At 43.2% G+C, this 17,714-nt stretch overlaps 1 protein-coding gene across 3 annotated transcripts in view; it reads right to left on the bottom strand.

Moving 5' to 3' along the window:
* Hspbap1 (HSPB1 associated protein 1) overlaps nucleotides 1-17,714 on the bottom strand; it is a 55,731-nt gene that overhangs the window by 15,718 nt on the left and 22,299 nt on the right. For all 3 annotated transcript variants that reach the window (XM_052740443.1, XM_052740442.1, XM_052740444.1), the window contains one exon: nucleotides 9,859-10,040. In XM_052740443.1, coding sequence (XP_052596403.1) covers nucleotides 9,859-10,040 — 182 coding nt within the window. The remainder of the gene's footprint in view (nucleotides 1-9,858; nucleotides 10,041-17,714) is intronic.

The following is a 17,714-nucleotide window of genomic DNA, read 5'->3' as shown; positions in this document are numbered from 1 at the left end:
CTGCGCCATTCTGGAGCAGAGTTCCACATGCCTGACAAACGCAGACACCGGTTATCTGGTTCCGAGAAAGATCAGCCATCCTTCCATCACTCCCCGACGCTGTCTCTCGCTCCTGGGGAGGCAATCCTCCTGCTTCTACAGCCCGGCCAAAGGACCTTCTAGATACACATACCAACAATGAGACTCTACACCGAAAGTTTCTTTTCTTTCTTTTTTAAAATTTTCATTTATTTATGGTGTGTGTCTTAGGTGTGTGTTCTGAAGGACAGAACAATTTGTGGGAATCAGTTCTCGCCCTCGACCATGTGGGTTCTGGGGATCAGACTTGGCAGCAGGTACCTTTACTCACAGTGATCTCTCTGGTTCACCTTTTTTTAATTAAAAGGGTCCCTACTTCACAAAGACTCCTGAGCCTTAGGGGTGGTAGTATAAATATCCTATTTAGGACCATCAACCCTCACTTTGTTTCAGAACTGTGAGGACTCTGAGGGAGAGGCGGGCTTATTTTCATTGTGTACCTGCTAAGGAGCCCAGCAGGCTCCAATCCACGTTCACACAGATGATCCATGTTAAACTCAGAGGGGCTCAGAAAACATAACCTCTCCCCAAACAAAAAACACGAATGTGGGAAGGAATTTTAGGAGGTTTAATAGAGTATGGTGCAGATTAGAGAGGTTTGAGTAACGTGTGTGTGTGTGTGTGTGTGTGTGTGTGTGTGTGTGTGAAACTGTCACACTTTTTTTTAAAGGGTCCCCCCCATAGGGAGGCAAAGGCAGGCAGATCATGGTGGTGTGTGTGTGTGTGTGTGTGTGTGTGTGTGTGTGTGTGTGTGTGTATATAGATAGATAGATAGATAGATAGATAGATAGATAGATAGATAGATAGATAATGAGTGAATTTCAGGACAAAGATTCTGTCTCAAACAACAACAACAACAAAAGTAAACAATTAAACAAAAGGGTCCTTAACACGTTAAACAACAGAAACTTTAAACTCTACAGTAAAAAATAAAGTATGTCTCAATATTCTTGATAGTGTACTGCATCCCTAAACTATTACCAACATTTAAGGGACAAGATAATAAATTAGAAGTGCACTGAATTTTGGCAGAAAACACACTTTTTGGTGTGAGTGTTGGTCCTATCTTTTGGCACAGGCTTTAAAACACTGTCTTTTTAGGGTTTCTGTTGCTGTGAGAAAACATGACCAAAGGGACTTGGGGAGGAAAGGATTTATTTCACCTTACACTTCCAGAAAACAGTCCAGTACCAAGGAAGTCAGGGCAGGAACTGAAACAGAGGCCACGGAGAGGTGCTGCTTACTGGCTTGCTCCTCATGGCTTGCTTGCTCAGCCTGCTTTTGTACACCCCAGGATCACCAGTCCAGGAGTGGCGTCACCCACAATGGGCTGGGCCCTCCTACATCAATCATTAATCAAGAAAATGCCCCCCAGCTGGCCTACAGCCCAGTTCTATGGAGACATTTTCTCAAATGAGGTTCCCTCCTCTCAAATGGCCCTAGCTTGTGTCAAGTCGACATAAAAACTACCAGGACAAGTACCATGACAGCTCAGTCTCTCACTAAGGCGACTTCTTCAATAACTATGGTGCTGAAGCACAGCACTTTTGAAAAAACTGCTGGGTTACTCACAGGAGCTCCTTGGCTGTCTTAGAACTCAGACCAGGCTGGCCTTGAACTCAGATCCACCTGTTTGCCAATCTTTGCTGGGATTAAAGGTGTGTGCCACCATGCCAGCTCCTAAATAGCTCTTAAACCTGTTCCAATGAATGAGTTCAATAACCATCACGGATTTTAAAACTGCTGTACACATAATAAAGTCATCCATATTTTTATAGTTTTAACAACAACAAAAAAAACCACTAAAGAAAAACTGGTAGGAAGTTTATAAAGCAGAATAATGACTTCCGTTAGTGTACCACAAAAACCAATAAACAAAATAAAATAAAAGTTAAAAATCCATGATTAAGTTACTTAGTTTCATAGGATATGATTTGAGAAAACAATTAAGAAAGTATTTCCACGTGGTCTTTGTCCTGGTCCTCACTTCACAGGGAAGCATCCGAGGCCCAGATGTAAACGAGCTGATGTTAATGGCGGACCACTGGGCTCCAATGCCTGGCTCAGGACTGTTCCTCTGTCACTGTTCCTGTCACTGTCTCGCTCTAGTTACTTTCCATTCACAGGTCATACTATAGAAAAACCAATTTACATAATTCCACAATGAACTGACACCTGAATAAACAAAAAATCAATGTTGGTAAAGAGCAATAAAACTGGGACTCTGAAAAATAACAAGACTGTTAACTATCATTAATATACAGAATTTAAATTCTCTCTCTCTTTTTTTTTCCCCCCCCTCAGGAAGATGACCTTCAGGTACAGAATCAGAAGAGGTCAGTAAGTCTCTATCTACTGGGTAAATACCTAAATTCTATTTTCTATTTTTTTAATCACATGAAATCTTAGGTGCCGATCTGTCTCACCAGAAAGCATCCCTGTCTGAGACTCCTTTAATCATTTCCAAAACACCTGCTTCCATTTCAACACATCCTCACAGCTATGCTACAAAGTCCAACAGGTCTGAACTAATCTTCCCATTATTGCTTTTGCAGATTCTATATCCTGGTGAGTTAACGAGCTCCTGACTCTCCAAAGCCAACCTCAATCACAATGTGAAATAGAATCTACCTGGAAAACATTCTTGGCAGACAAAAAAATCCCTTTTATTATATGCTGATTCTTCACAGTCTCAATTTTAAGATGCTTATCAATAACTACAAGAGATAAAGGTAACATTTCTCAATTTTCTATCTTCCCAGGGCAGTAGAGACACAGTGTTCAGACATGCTTTGCTAAGTCGACGGTATTAATGGGTGACTAAAAACTAATGAGTCTAATTTTGTCATACACAAGTCAGGTGGCTGTCATAATAATAATTTCAGGCCATCTCCAAGACTACCAGGTATTTTCCAATTATATCAGTACATTTACCAGTTTATTTGTCAATATATAAATATTGCACATTTAATAGAGAATTAATCTCCTTTATGGAAGAAAAGATTAAGTAGATGGAGACCTTAAACAGGGGTTTTAAGTTAAAACTTATAAACGTGGAAGAAGGCTGAAGAGAGCTCAAAATTCCTTATCAAAATTGACAGATGTTCCACTTGGTTAACTACAAGCCACAGAACATGTGACAAGCCAGGGACTTAAGTCAAAATGTTCTTTAAAGGCTGCTAAAGACTAAGGGAATATGTAATCACTCAATACCTATGCATATTCAATACGATGTCAGCAGTTCTGAGGAAAGAAAGCAAAGCCAGAGGCAGTGTTGCTACAGGACCAGGACACAATCTTATGAGATACTAGTCCAAATAGGGCATAAAGGCATGCTGGCTAGGGAGGGACGCGGTTAAGTGGCTGAGGTCTGACAGCCAAGGCTGACTCTGAGCCAGCCCCAAGTAGAACTTCTTAGGCCAAAATCGAGGGGGTCTGAGCAGAGGTCAGAAGGTGAGACTCAGAGAACACGGTCTACCCAGCAGTCAATGAGCGGACCAGATGGTGGCGCATGATTGGGCTAGGGTGCTGGGGAGGCACTTAAACGCTATCCTGACATATTTTCAAGTCATTCAACGTTTATGAACACCATCAGTATGTTTCAGTATTTAATATTAAACATGACTTGAAGAGTCTATTTTTCATAAGAAATTATTTTAGAACAGAGGAGACAGTGCCAGAAAAACAGAATTATTATAGAAGCAATGCTAGACTCAAGAGACTCCCTTTGGCCCTTTGAGGATCTGTGAGGTCAAAACTATCTTCACAATATTACTAAATTGCCTATCTCACTGTGTGGATACTTGCACTGACTGTGTATAGGCAACCGTGAATAAAACTGCTAGTGTCAAGACCGTGCAGTTAAACAGACTAATAGTATTGTTTTTTTTTTTTAGATTTATCTTTATTTTATGTATACGCATGTTTTTATCTGTATGTATGTCTGTGAACCAGTGTACGCCTGATGCCCATGGAGGTAAGAAGAGGGCATCAGATCCCCTGGAACTAGAGTTACAGATGGTTGTTAAGAGCCATGTGGGTGCTGGGACTCAAGCTTGGGTCCTCTGGATAAGTAGTCAGTGCTTTTAACTGCTGAATCCTCTCTCCAACCCCAAGTATTACATTATTTTTAAAGGCGTTATTGAGGTATAATTGTGTACAGCAAACAGTATATATTTAAAGCATTTGACTGGTGAACTTGACCTATCTGCATTCTTGAGAATCCATCAAGACAATCAAAAGACAAACATTCTGACCAAGTCCAAACCTTCCCCAGTTAGTGCCCCCTTCATGACTCATGTCTCCCTACAAAACTCATTCTCTGACAACCACCGACCTACCCTGTCCGTATAAATTAGTGTGTTAACTTCTAGGATTTTTTTGTTTGTTTGTTTTTGAGACAGGGTTTCTCTGTGTAGTTTTGGAGCCTGTCCTGGATCTCGCTATGTAGACCAGGCTGACCTCGAACTCACAGAGATTTGCCTGGCTCTGCCTCCCAAGTGCTGGGATCAAAGGCATGCACCACTGCCATCTGGCGCAAGTTCTAGGATTTTATGGAAATTAAACTCTGTATGAAACATTCCTTTTTCATGCTAATATCAATCAAAGACAAACACAGGGTAAACTGAATCAGAATGAGGACTACGCCAAAGTAGATGAATTCACTTCATGACAATAAAAGGTCACTAATAAAACCAAGGAGAGTATGAAGCAAAACCTGACCAATATAATGAGGAAAAAAGCTAACAGTGTCCGTCTCTATACAACAGATAAAACAAATGTACAGAAATCAATAAGATGTGACGCTTAAACCCCAGCCTGACTTAAAGGAGACTCATAAGATACTCCACCCGACAAAAGAATGTATAATAGCCAAGTTTACATGGAACGTTCATCAACCATACTTTGGGCTAGAAAACAAATTTACATACATTTAAAAGGATTGGAATAATGCCAAATATGTTTTCTGAACACAACGGAATCAAATCAATGACAAAAAGATGGTTAGAAAAACCACCACATATCATAAACCAAACGTTACACTTATAAAATAAGCAACAAATCAAAGAATAAATCACAAGATAAGTGAGCAAATATTTTGGATTGAATGGAACTGCACTGTAGATACATGACTTTGGAAGCTCCTAAGTATCAAAAACTTCTCTCATAAAAATGATGTGGTGCTGACAAATGTGACTTTAAATAATGGAATACACGTCAAGCACACTGCAGCACACCAACATTTGGAAGCATTACCCAACACTTCCAAATAGTCACTGAATTACATTACATAAGATCCATTCTGTGTAAGCTGGGCCAGGGGATTTTATCATAGGAACACAGAGTTCTTTCATTGTGGTTTCAGAGGCTATACTGAAACTAATAAACTTTTAAGAAAATAGCCCACCAACGCCAGGCAGTGGTGGCGAATGCCTTTAATTCCAGCACTTGGGAGGCAGAGGCAGGTGGCTCTCTATGAGTTCAAGGCCAACCTGGGCTACAGAGCAAGTTTCAGAACAGTTAAGACTGTTAAAACAGAGAAACTCTGTCTCAAAAAACAAAAACACAAAACAAAACAAAACAAAAAAAAAAAAAAAAAAAAAAAAAAAAAGAAAAGAAAAGAAAATAGCCCTTACCAAGCTTGGTGTGGTATTTTAAAGAATTTCACAACTGTCTGAAAAGCTTGTTAAATACTTCCCCTTTTCTCAGCTGCATATGCTGAGACAAGGCTTTTTTCATCTCTTAGCAGACCAACAAATTGCAACAGCTATGCTGTAGCAGATGAGAATCCAACTGTGTCCTGCAGCCAGGCAGTAAGATGACTTGCAGAATCTGTAAAGCAACCCACTCTTCTAATCACATTAAACTTCAAAGTATATTCTCTTAGAATATCATTTGTTATTAACATATAAGGGGCCTGCTATGTTATCTATTTTTTTGTTTGTTTTATTTTTTGGTTTCTTGAGACAGGGTCATAAGAAGGCCAGACCGGATATAGCTGAAGTTACACTTGATCTCCTGGTTAAATACTTACTAATTATCTCATGTCAAGATAAAAAGTCTTGAAACAATAACAAGAATGATTTAGTAACCAAGCTAATTGCATTTCTAAAAGCAAAACATGACCTTAGGTACCTATGATATATAGAGTTGGCACCCAGAAAACTGTCAGATGAGGATGATATAATATTAACAGTCTTGACTGCTCCAAAGAGAACTAACTACCACAATGTGAACTGACAGGAACTCAATGAACTAAAATTACCAGATTTTATAAGGGTTTACTGAGAACTCCAGCTTATTACCATACTTAATGGCCAAGCCATATGTATGCCCAGTGGTGGCCATGCCTGGGATGGGACAGACACCTGACCAAGTTTGGTGAGAGGCCGCCAAGGTATCAGGAGCTAGACTCAGCATGGCTGGAAGTACTTCATCTAACTTGAACAGTTAGTTCTGAGAAAAGGTTTATACGACCTCTTTGTGCCTCGTTTTCCTTAAAACAGATAATCATGAGATCATAGTGTTACTGTGAGAATTCTAAATGTAAGGCACTTAGAGGAGCCAAGGGCATGTGAACACTTGGTAAATACCATTATTGCATAAGATTTCACTGAAATGTGGCGGGAGAAGGTGGAAGTACAATCTACAGAATGGCTGAGGGTATGGGGAAGACCAAAGTATTCTAAAAGTGAATTATGAAATCTATGAGTTCCAGGGTTAAAGATCCAAAATGTGACCTACAATTACAAGAAAACCCACGTACTAGAGAAGCATCACTCAAAGATGGTTGTGTATGGTGTTGGTTTTAAAGCGGCGCTTTTACTCTGCGAGGAAAATCACCAGGCACGACAACACTCGTTATCAGAGCAGAGCTTTATTGGGGGGGGGGGAACAGAAGAGAATGACCAGGCCTGTGAAAAACACGTGCAGAGAGAGAGTGTGGGGAGGAGAAGAAGGAAGAAGAGGGGGAGGAGTCTACGATCCGCTTCTTACGGATTCCCAGCACATGCGCACATGGGTTTACAGAGCTACACCACATATGCACAGATTGCATAATCACGCTGCGCACAAAGTACATGATCACACAGCACACGGATTACATAGGACGTAAGGCCCCTTACTTGGCTACTGAACTGCGCATGTGCGGTCATATAGTTGGAGGAGTGGCTGGAATTCCAACATGTGGTGTTGAGATTTGGAAGCATTTACTGAATATTTTCAATATCAACTCATTTATCTAATGGCCATAAGAGTACAGAGGCTCTGCACACGGGGGTGCACTGCCGGAATCCCACACTCAAGATGTGGAGACAAGGATGGTCTACACAGTGAGAGCTCCTCAAGAGAGAAAGGAAAAGAAAACAGAGAGAGGAGAGGGCGAAAGTGGGGAATTCAACCAACAACGAGGGTGTATTTCCCCATTTTTATAAAAAACTTTGTTTTTGATTTTTCGAGACAAGGTTTCTCTGTGTAACAGCTCTAGTTGTCCTGGAACTTGCTCTGTAGCCCAGGCTGGCCTTGAACTCACAGAGATCCGCCTGTCTCTGCCTTCCGAGTGCTAGGATTAAAGGCGTGCGCCACCATCCTGGGTAAAAAAAATCTTTTTAACTTCTTAAAAGGTTAATAAAAGAAAATCATAAAACTATTTGTAGTTACAGTAACTACGTGAATACCTTGACTCAATAAGAAAAAGAAAACACAGGCAGAACAGCGACAGTGTGAGACGCCAAAGAGAGGGGTCCAGAGCACACACAGAGAGGGGTCCAGAGCACACACAGAGAGGGGTCCAGAGCACACACAGAGAGGGTCCAGAGCACACACAGAGAGGGGTCCAGAGCACACACAGAGAGGGGTCCAGAGCACACACAGAGAGGGTCCAGAGCATACACAGAGAGGGGTCCAGAGCACACACACACACACAGAGAGGGGTCCAGAGCACACACAGAGAGGGGTCCAGAGCACACACAGAAAGGGGTCCAGAGCACACACACACAGAGAGGGGTCCAGAGCACACACAGAGAGAGAGAGAGGGGTCCAGAGCACACAGAGAGAGAGAGGGGTCCAGAGCACACACAGAGAGGGGTCCAGAGCACACAGAGAGAGAGAGGGGTCCAGAGCACACACAGAGAGGGTCCAGAGCACACACAGAGAGGGGTCCAGAGCACACACAGAGAGGGGTCCAGAGCACACACAGAGAGGGGTCCAGAGCACACACAGAGAGGGGTCCAGAGCACACACAGAGAGAGAGGGGTCCAGAGCACACACAGAGAGGGGTCCAGAGCACACACAGAGAGGGGCCCAGAGCACACACAGAGAGGGGTCCAGAGAACACAGAGAGAGGGGTCCAGAGCACACACAGAGAGGGGTCCAGAGCACACACAGAGAGAGAGGGGTCCAGAGCACACACAGAGAGGGGTCCAGAGCACACACAGAGAGGGGCCCAGAGCACACACAGAGAGGGGTCCAGAGAACACAGAGAGAGGGGTCCAGAGCACACACAGAGAGGGGTCCAGAGCACACACAGAGAGAGAGGGGTCCAGAGCACACACAGAGAGGGGTCCAGAGCACACACACACAGAAAGGGGTCCAGAGCACACACAGAGAGGGGTCCAGAGCACACACAGAGAGAGGGGTCCAGAGCACACACAGGGAGGGGTCCAGAGCACACACAGAGAGGGGTCCAGAGCACACACAGAGAGGGGTCCAGAGCACACATAGAGAGGGGTCCAGAGCACACAGAGAGAGAGAGGGGTCCAGAGCACAGAGAGAGAGAGAGGGGTCCAGAGCACACACAGAGAGGGGTCCAGAGCACACAGAGAGAGAGAGAGGGGTCCAGAGCACACACAGAGAGGGGTCCAGAGCACACAGAGAGAGAGAGAGGGGTCCAGAGCACACAGAGAGAGAGAGGGGTCCAGAGCACACACAGAGAAGGGTCCAGAGCACACACAGAGAGGGGTCCAGAGCACACACAGAGAGGGGTCCAGAGCAGGAGTGGTCCTGGGTGGGGCAGGGAGGATGGGGGTGGGGGAGCGGAGGGTGGTGGTGGTGGGTAGCTGGACTAAAGGGGAAATACTCCCCTCTATAGATTAGTAATGGTGTCGGACTCTGGAGCTACGCCTCTTAGGGCAAGGCAGAGTCACAGAAGCAAGCTCCCTGGGACCACGCCCTCTTGCTCCATGCCTCAGGCAAAACAGAAACCAAAGCAGGGAATTTGCAAAATCGCTCCACAAAACAAACTGGCGGTTTGAGTTAGAATATACTAGAGAGGACATGGTGGTCTACAGACCCTGTTGTCAGCCCTGCCAATGTGCAGCAAAAGACTTCCATGTTCTGACTTCTGTCATCAACACTGGGAGCCCAGAACTCTCAGGCCAGAAACCACCTGGGGAAACCACAGCCTGAGCAGAGACTGAAGGCAGAGGCAGCCTGGTCAACATGGAGAGCAGCTTCCATCTACCTCCCCACTGACAGAACAAGAATTTCTGTGCGGCTGAGGGAAATGAAGCTTTCCACACGGTCTATGCTTCCAGTACAATCTAAATGTGGCAGGCATTGTTTGAAGGTGGAGGGTATGGAGCCAGTGCCGCTCAGCTGTGTAAGGCAAATGTCGGCCTCTCTGGAGCAGGTCTTCGGCTTCAGTGGGTCAAACGGTCAGGTCTCACGCGACTACTTATACGAGAAAAAGCCAGTTAAGGAAGAAGGGACCGGCGAACTTCTAATTTAGGATTGCTCTCAGGAGCGAATTCTTATCAAGACTAAAAAGAATGTATAACTCACCCGGAAAATATCTGTCTTGTCTCCAAACAGATTGACAAAGTATTTATAGTCAGCATAGGCCCAGAATTTGGAATGGTCATAATCTTTAAATGGTCCAGGGACACTAGACTGGTCACAGTTCCAGGTCAGAAACTCCTCAAGGGTAGCGTCCACGTAACTACAAGCAGTTTCAAACTGAGGAACTGCAACATAAGGAACACAACTTGAAATGTTTCACAAGCACAGCATCTTCATACTTTAACAGGTAAATTTGACCACAATATTGTTTACCAATAGTTAAAAATGAATTTTGTACTTGTTCATATAACAATTTACATCACTCACAATAAAATAAAAAGAATGGTTTTGTTTTTAAGATTAACGACTATCCTCCAAGCCAGACCTACAGACCCTGCCTAGCATGAAGGTTGAGGTAGGAGGATCTTGGGTTTGGGCTACACAGTGAAAATAGGGGGGCAGGGAGAAAGGGGAAAGAGAAGGAAGAGACAGGAAGGGGGGGAATGGTGTGAGGAGGAGGGAGGAGGGGCTAAAGATCACCTTTGTTATAGTATGTTCCAGATCTCCACTCTGGGGGTCTGTGTCCACTCCTAATAATGCTCACACCTTCCTTCCTCAGTCTCACTGGCTCACGAGTGTGCGTTCTCCAGTGGCTGCCGACTGTGATGGCCCATCCCCCCTGTCAACCTGACTGAATTTAGGTCACCTACAAGACACATCTCTAGGCATGCTGTGAAAGTGCATCCAGGGGTGCTTAACCTAGGAAAGAAGACTCCCTCTGACACCAATGGTGTGGAGAGCCAGCGTGAATGGAAAGTAAGAGAACAAGGTCTGAGGAATGCCAAGATTCACCCAACTACGACAACTGTGAAACCTCTTGGCCATGGGTCTAGTGGCAGATGTAGGATTAACAGGACAAGGCTAGAAGATCACACAGCCCAGCCCAGTTCCAGTCTAAGCTGTCTGCTTCACGACCCACTGATAAATCACCAGCCACGTGGCAAGCACCTACTACCAAGAGCTAAGCCAATCCAGCTGCCATGCTTCTCCCACCATGATGCACTCTACCCCTCCCCCTGCTTTTTCTGAAACAGGGTCTCTCTGGCTGTCTGGGAACGCACTATGTAGACCAGGCTATCCTGGAACCCACAGGGATCCTCCCGCTCTGCCTCCTAAGCACCGAGATAGGTTAAAGGCATGCATCACCACGCCCAGCCACACTGTATCCCTTTAAACCAGGAGCCCAAATCAAGTTCTGTTCCCTTAAGCTCTATTGGGTGAGAGTAACAATACATCCAATCTCAAAAAACTAAAAGCAAAACCCACTCCAGGCAAAGATGAAGCTTTAAGTAGACAGAGGACGTGCAGACCCATGTAATTAGATGCAGACAGAACACTGTGCCACAGACTCTTCGGAAGGAAAAGCATCACAGCTGACAGAGACTAGAGGAACTCTGAGGGGACGTCTACGATCAGGGTAAGTCTACGATCTGCGCCCGCTGGCTTGTTCTCTTATGAATCTGATGCCAAGGAGTCAAGGCTACGCTAAATGGAAGGAAAGCGTCTGCAAGTTGCAGTGTTTTAAATGAACACAGGGAAATTAATATTTAAGAAATCTAATTATGAGCCCCTTTGCAAAGCATGAAACCCTTTCAGGATGGGGGTGTGGGGTACAGCCTAGAGCCTGACACACAGCACATGCTCAGTAAATGTCAAGCACTATTATTAGTCCTTCTTATTCAGTCCAGTGTTGACCTGGAACCTTTTCCAAATTAAAGGAGTCAACAGAGAGATACTCAAGCTCTTCTTTCAACAGCTTCTGTCTTTCCCCTCCTTCATCACCCATTAGGATTATCCAACCATCTTTATCCCTTCCCTTCCTTTTCTTGGAACTACCAAACCACAGAGGTGGGACAGAAGCAGGATGATGTCATCTAACCCATCTACCTCATCGACTCATCAACTTGACTTTGTGAAGTGGGAAAACTTAAGTAGGCCACGTTGATCTAAAAGACAAAAATCTATACACTTAGGAAACATTTCAATTTTGACAACTTTTGAGAAGCATTGAGGAGCAGTGCCCGGCAAGCAGCAAACCACTGATATGTACAAGCTCTTAACGACATTGGCATCCTCATGAATTCACCATAAAACCAAGAGTGAACGGAATTCATTCTGACAGAAATGTATGTAGCAAGACAGTTTTCATGATTCCGAGAACCGGAGCCTTTTCTAATCCCTACAGCAAACTCAGGAAAATGCATGAGTTTCCCTACATAGAATCAACCCAACTGACTGACTGAGTGCTGAAGTCCTTAGCTGAGCAACCTGGCCCTGGGGTGGGAGGACAGGACATTTCAGTGACGGCATTTACCACCAGCACATCTGCATGGTGGTCTTCAAAAAGTGGGCCTCGCTAGAGGACTTCATTTCCTGTCACAGCAAATTCTGCACGTTAAAAATGAAAATCTAAAAAACGTAAAAACTACGTTTGAGAATTATTACTCCCAGGGGAAAATTAAAATGAGCAGAATGAATGGGAACGACAGATCTTTCCATTTACAGAATGATTTCAAAACAGACTCTTTCCACTCCGGCCGAGGAGCGGCAGCACAAAGTGGTGTTCTGATTTCATGGTGACAGTCCCCTCTGGTAGCATGCCTGCTTTCTTTGGTTTGCTTTCTGCAGGGGGATTGCTCCTTTTAACCTCATCACTCTGTTCTTTTATTTAACGTTGAAGCAGTTCGGGCAGCTCCACCTCCAACCACTTAACTGCTAAGTATTAGGCAAGAAGCAGCTGCTCCAGTCCAAGATGTCACAGCCAATTACAGAGCAAGCGTGCCTTGAACTCTAAAACAAAGGGTTATATATATATATATATTTGCCCAGCAGGCAAGCAACTCTTTTTCCATTTCAGAATTTCCTCACTTTACCAACTAGACAGAATGAGTGGAGAGGGCCCCTGCACAGGACTTCCGGCCGCTCCACTCCATTCCTTTCCCACTTACAGCTGTTTGGCACTTTTCTAAAATGGTTGATAACTGTTGCTGTCTGAAGTATAGTACAGCCAGTGAGCACACATCTCGACAGATGAATTTGGTTAAAAATGGGTTCAAAGACCTACATGCTATTCACTATCTGTGTCCTAAAATAAACTCAGGAAGGCATTGTGTTTTTGTTTTTTGAGACAGAGTCTTATTGTGTAGGCCAGGCTGGCCTCAAACTCAGAGATCAGGCTACCTCTGCCTCCCAAGGTCTGGGAGCAAAGGCATGTGCTATCATGCCTGGCTTTGAAAGAAAAATTTTTAAAAAATATGCTATAACTGTAGATAATTGTAATATATTAAGCATTTCAAAGAGCTAGGAGAAAGGATTCTGAATAATTTCACTACAAAGAACTAACAGACATTCAGAGCGATAAATATGCTCACCTAACTTAAACATTAGCAATGTCTACATAAATTGAACACAGTACTCCATTAACATGTAAAACTTTTATGGTTTCTGTGTATTAGTTAAAAATAAATAATAATGCCAATTACTTTTTTTTTTTTTTTTTTTTTTTTGGTTTTTTCGAGACAGGGTTTCTCTGTGTAGCTTTGTGTCTTTCCTGGAACTCGCTTTGGAGACCAGGCTGGCCTCGAACTCACAGAGATCTGCCTGCCTCTGCCTCCCAAGTACTGGGATTAAAGGCGTGCGCCACCACCGCCCAGCTGCCAATTACTTTTAAAAGCTAGTTACTAATACTACTGTTTCAAGGATCCCAGAAAAAAATTCTAAACAAGACCTAAGACAGATATAAGAAATATACTCAAATACAAAAGAAACAAAAAATATAATTATTTATAAAATTATGTGCCTGTCTTTCTGTAAGACCTACAGGAACAAACAAATACCTACCTACACCAAAAAGTAGTGGATATAAAAATCAACAGAGAAATAAATAGCTTTTATCTATGTATCAACCAAAAAACAAACAAACAAACAAACAAGCAAAACCCCACCATAATGAGGCCATGTAGAGACCTTGTCTCAACTTTCCCATTATATACATATTGGGTAAAAATATTTTCTTTACATTTGCTGTAAATAATGATAACCATAAACCTTTTTGCTGACAGACTTGGTAGGTAAAGGTAACGTTTTTGTGTAGAAAGATACAATTTTACGACAATGTAAACTTCTTTCCAAAAATTAATTTTTAGAGCTTAATGAGTTTTCATTGAAAATCTCAACAAGGACCGGGCAGTGGTGGTCCACGCCTTTAATCCCAGCACTGGGGAGGCAGAGCCAGGCGGATCTCAGTGAAGCCAGCCTAGTCTATAGAGTGAGATCCAGGACAGGCACCAAAACTATACAGAGAAACCCTGTCTCGAAAAAACAAAAAAAAAAAAAAAAATCTCAGCAAGGGAAAGCATTGGGATCATTCAGTGGGTAATGGTGCTTACCCTGAAAGCACAGGGATCTGAGTTCAAATCTCCAAAACTATACAAAGGCTGTATAGTTCTGCATGTCTGTACCCCTAGCATTGGGAAGCAGGGACAGGTGGATCCTAAAAGCTTGCCTAACCGTGAACTTCCAGTTCAGTTCAGTGAAAGACCCTGCACCCAGGCAGTGAGGCAGAATCCCAACACCCTGCTCTGGTCTCCACATGTGCATATCTCATGTAGAAGCATACTCATGTACAGGCACCACACAGACAGACAGACATATACACACCCCAGATGGGTTTATTTTCTTTCTTTCTGTTTTATATTTTTGTTTGTTTTTCTGAGACGGTTTTGGGGTGTGTGTGTGTGTGTGTGTGTGTGTGTGTGTGTGTGTGTGTGTGTGTCTGTATGTATAGCCCTAGCTGTCCTGGAACTCCCTCTGCAGACCAGGCTGGCCTCGAATCCACAGAGATCCTCCTGCCTCGGCCTCCTGAGTGCTGGGATTAAAGGTATGTGCCACCACTGCCTGGCCTTTGTGTGTGTGTGTCTTTTGAGACAGGCTCTCTCTATGCAGCCTTGGCTATTCTGGAATTCACTATGTAACCAGGCAGCCTTGAACTCACAGAAATTTGCCTCTGTCTCACATCAGAAAGGTTTCTTTATAGTGAGCAGTCTATGTAACTATAAAGTCCATTTGGATGAATAAAATTCAAAGATATCGAGGAAAAGAAGAATAATGGAAGATCAGAGTAGACTAGTGGTTACAGAAGCTGGGGAGAGCAGGGAGGAAGGGTAGACAGGGAAAGGAGGGCATGGGAATTAAGCTGCAGTTACACAGGATACGTTCTGGTGTCCTAGCACACAGCAGGAAAACAATATACCATATATTTCAAAAGAACTAGATGAAAGGATTTTGAATATATTCTTCAATTACAAAGAAATGATCAGTATTCTGATTCTGATATATATATGCAGAAATATCATATGCTACATAAAATATATACAATTTATGTCAGTTAAAAATATAAATACATTTGGTATGATGATGTTGGCCTGTAATCCCTGTGAAGGCTGAGGCAGGAGGATTACCAAAAGTGTAAGACTAGCCTGGACTATACAGTGAGCTACAGGGTGAGACAGCATCTCAAAACCAAAACCAAAACAAACAAACAAACAAGAAGTGAGTAATTAGGTTGTCTGCAATGTACTTTTAAATACTAAAATGTGTATCAGTTCTAAAAGAGTGTTTTCAAATGTTTTACTAGCCCCAAAGCTGACAGTTTAAGATGTGGCCTTGAAACCGATGCTAGAAGACACAAGAACATGCAGCAACATGCTAAAGAACATTGCCAAAGCCAGCACATTTAAAAATGATTATCTTGTAAGTGATGCTAGAACTACATTTCTCAACTTCGTTATTTGGAAAAACTGTAGCAAACACCATCATTAAGCTGTTAGAGGAAAGGACTAGAGTAGTCTATTTTAAGAGAAGAAATTTCTAAAATGAAACAAATGAAAATAAATGTTAGTAGAGCACTAGCTGATTTGATTATAAAAAAGCACATGTGTAGCAAAAACAAATGCAAGCAATAAATGGGGAAACAGCCATAAGATAAAGAATTGTCTTTAAAAAGTAAATAAAACAAAAACAAACCCCTGAAGCTCTAACAGAAACAGCAAAGGACAATTATCAGGAAAAAGCAGGAATTACTAATAAATATGAACTTATGTTCACCATCACCAGCAAAATTAGCAAAAATGCTAATTATAGTAATGAGATCCCACCCTTTCACCGCCCAGATCTTTTAAGAGATAAATTTGTTTGGTTTTGAAGGGCACAGACATGGAAGCCATTTCTCCGTAGATCTACTGCCTCTGTGTCAAAAGCCTTTCATTCAGTCACTCCACAAACACAGGAAGTCTAACAGATGCTGAACCAGGATGAGGCAAAGCCCTTCCCTTATGGCAGAAAGACCTTAGGGGGAGGAGATTTCAATTACCTGTGCAACCAACAATGTGTTTATAACCATTCCTGGTGTCTTTAGGAAAAAGTGAAACAGAGTGTTCTGTGATAATTTGATATCCGGGTCTGATGGGGGAGGGTGGAAGGAGGAAAAAAAGGTAACATTTAACTTTCGAGGAAGAAGAATTAGCTATGGAAAGCCAAGGAAGAGGAGCTGGGAAAGGAGCTACAAAGGACTGGAGAGAGATGCAAAGGCCTGGAGGTAGAAGAAGCCAATCCCTGAGACAGACTGAGAAGACACCTGAGCTCAGGAGAGAGATGAAGCTGGGCCTCCAGGACCACACCACACATCTGTCTCTAGCCCCAGAGTGAGGAGTCAGCAAAGGGTTTGAAGTCTATATAACATTAGGCTTGTTATTTATGTAGTTATATTATTATTATTATTATTATTATTATTATTATTATTATTATTATTATTATTATTATTATTATTAAGAGTCTCACTATGTAGCCCTGTCCTGGAACTCGCTCTGTAGACCAGGCTGGCTTTGAACTCAGAGATCCGCCTGCCCCCGCCTCCTGAGCACTGGGATTAAAGGTATGCGCTACCATGCTCAACAATTCTTTTTTCTCTTTCCCATAAACTGTCTCCGGCTAGTGTGAGGAACGGCCTGAGAAGTGAGGACAGGGATGCGTGGAATAACTGCCCAGGAACAAGGCAACTGGAATTCTGGAGTGACACTGAAGGGCGATGCCCTCTAGAGGGCGCCATGGAGACAGAGCAGCAGGTGGCTGCCGGATAGTTAACATGCATGTCACAAGACCCCAGAGTGACTCAGCTCCTGGTACTTGAGCTCCTCAGACAGTGAGGGCTGCTGCTGCTGATAATCCACACACTCTTGCACCCAGTGACCTCTCCTAGGAATCCATCCTGGGGGAAAATCAGACACCTTGGCACGTTTATACATTTAAAACTTGCAAGCAATTTAAAGCAGCTCATTTCCCCCTGTTCACTACTGACTGCATCTAGGGCCTAACACATGATAGGAAAGTATCTAGCTACATCTCCAACCCTTTTGGGGGAGGGAGGTAAAAGGCACACAAGAGTTGCTTCCTGTGTCTGGTTTCTTTCATATAGCCTGTAATCAATCTAAACAGAACAAATAAGAAAAACCTTAAATAATGATATTGCCATAAATGGGATATTAGGGGGCCATTTAATAGTCTCATTTAATGTCATGAGTTGTTCTTCTGAATATACGGAGAGGAAAAAGCCTGTGAAAAATCAATACAATCTTAATTTTTAAATACAATCTGTTGAAATACGAACAGGTCAAGATGGAGAGGCGGCTCGGTGGTTAGAGCACTGGCTGCTCTTCCAGAGGACCTGGGTTCGATTCCCAGCACCCACATGGCAGCTCACAACTGTCGTAACTCTAGTTCCTGGGGAGCTGATGTTCTCCTCT

This window comes from Peromyscus californicus, unplaced genomic scaffold, assembly GCF_007827085.1.
Source record: "Peromyscus californicus insignis strain IS unplaced genomic scaffold, ASM782708v3 Scaffold_16__1_contigs__length_79575227, whole genome shotgun sequence".
NCBI lineage: Eukaryota > Metazoa > Chordata > Mammalia > Rodentia > Cricetidae > Peromyscus > Peromyscus californicus.
The sequence above is the reverse complement of the archived record's forward strand: the minus strand, read 5'-3'. Positions and strand labels throughout refer to the sequence as shown.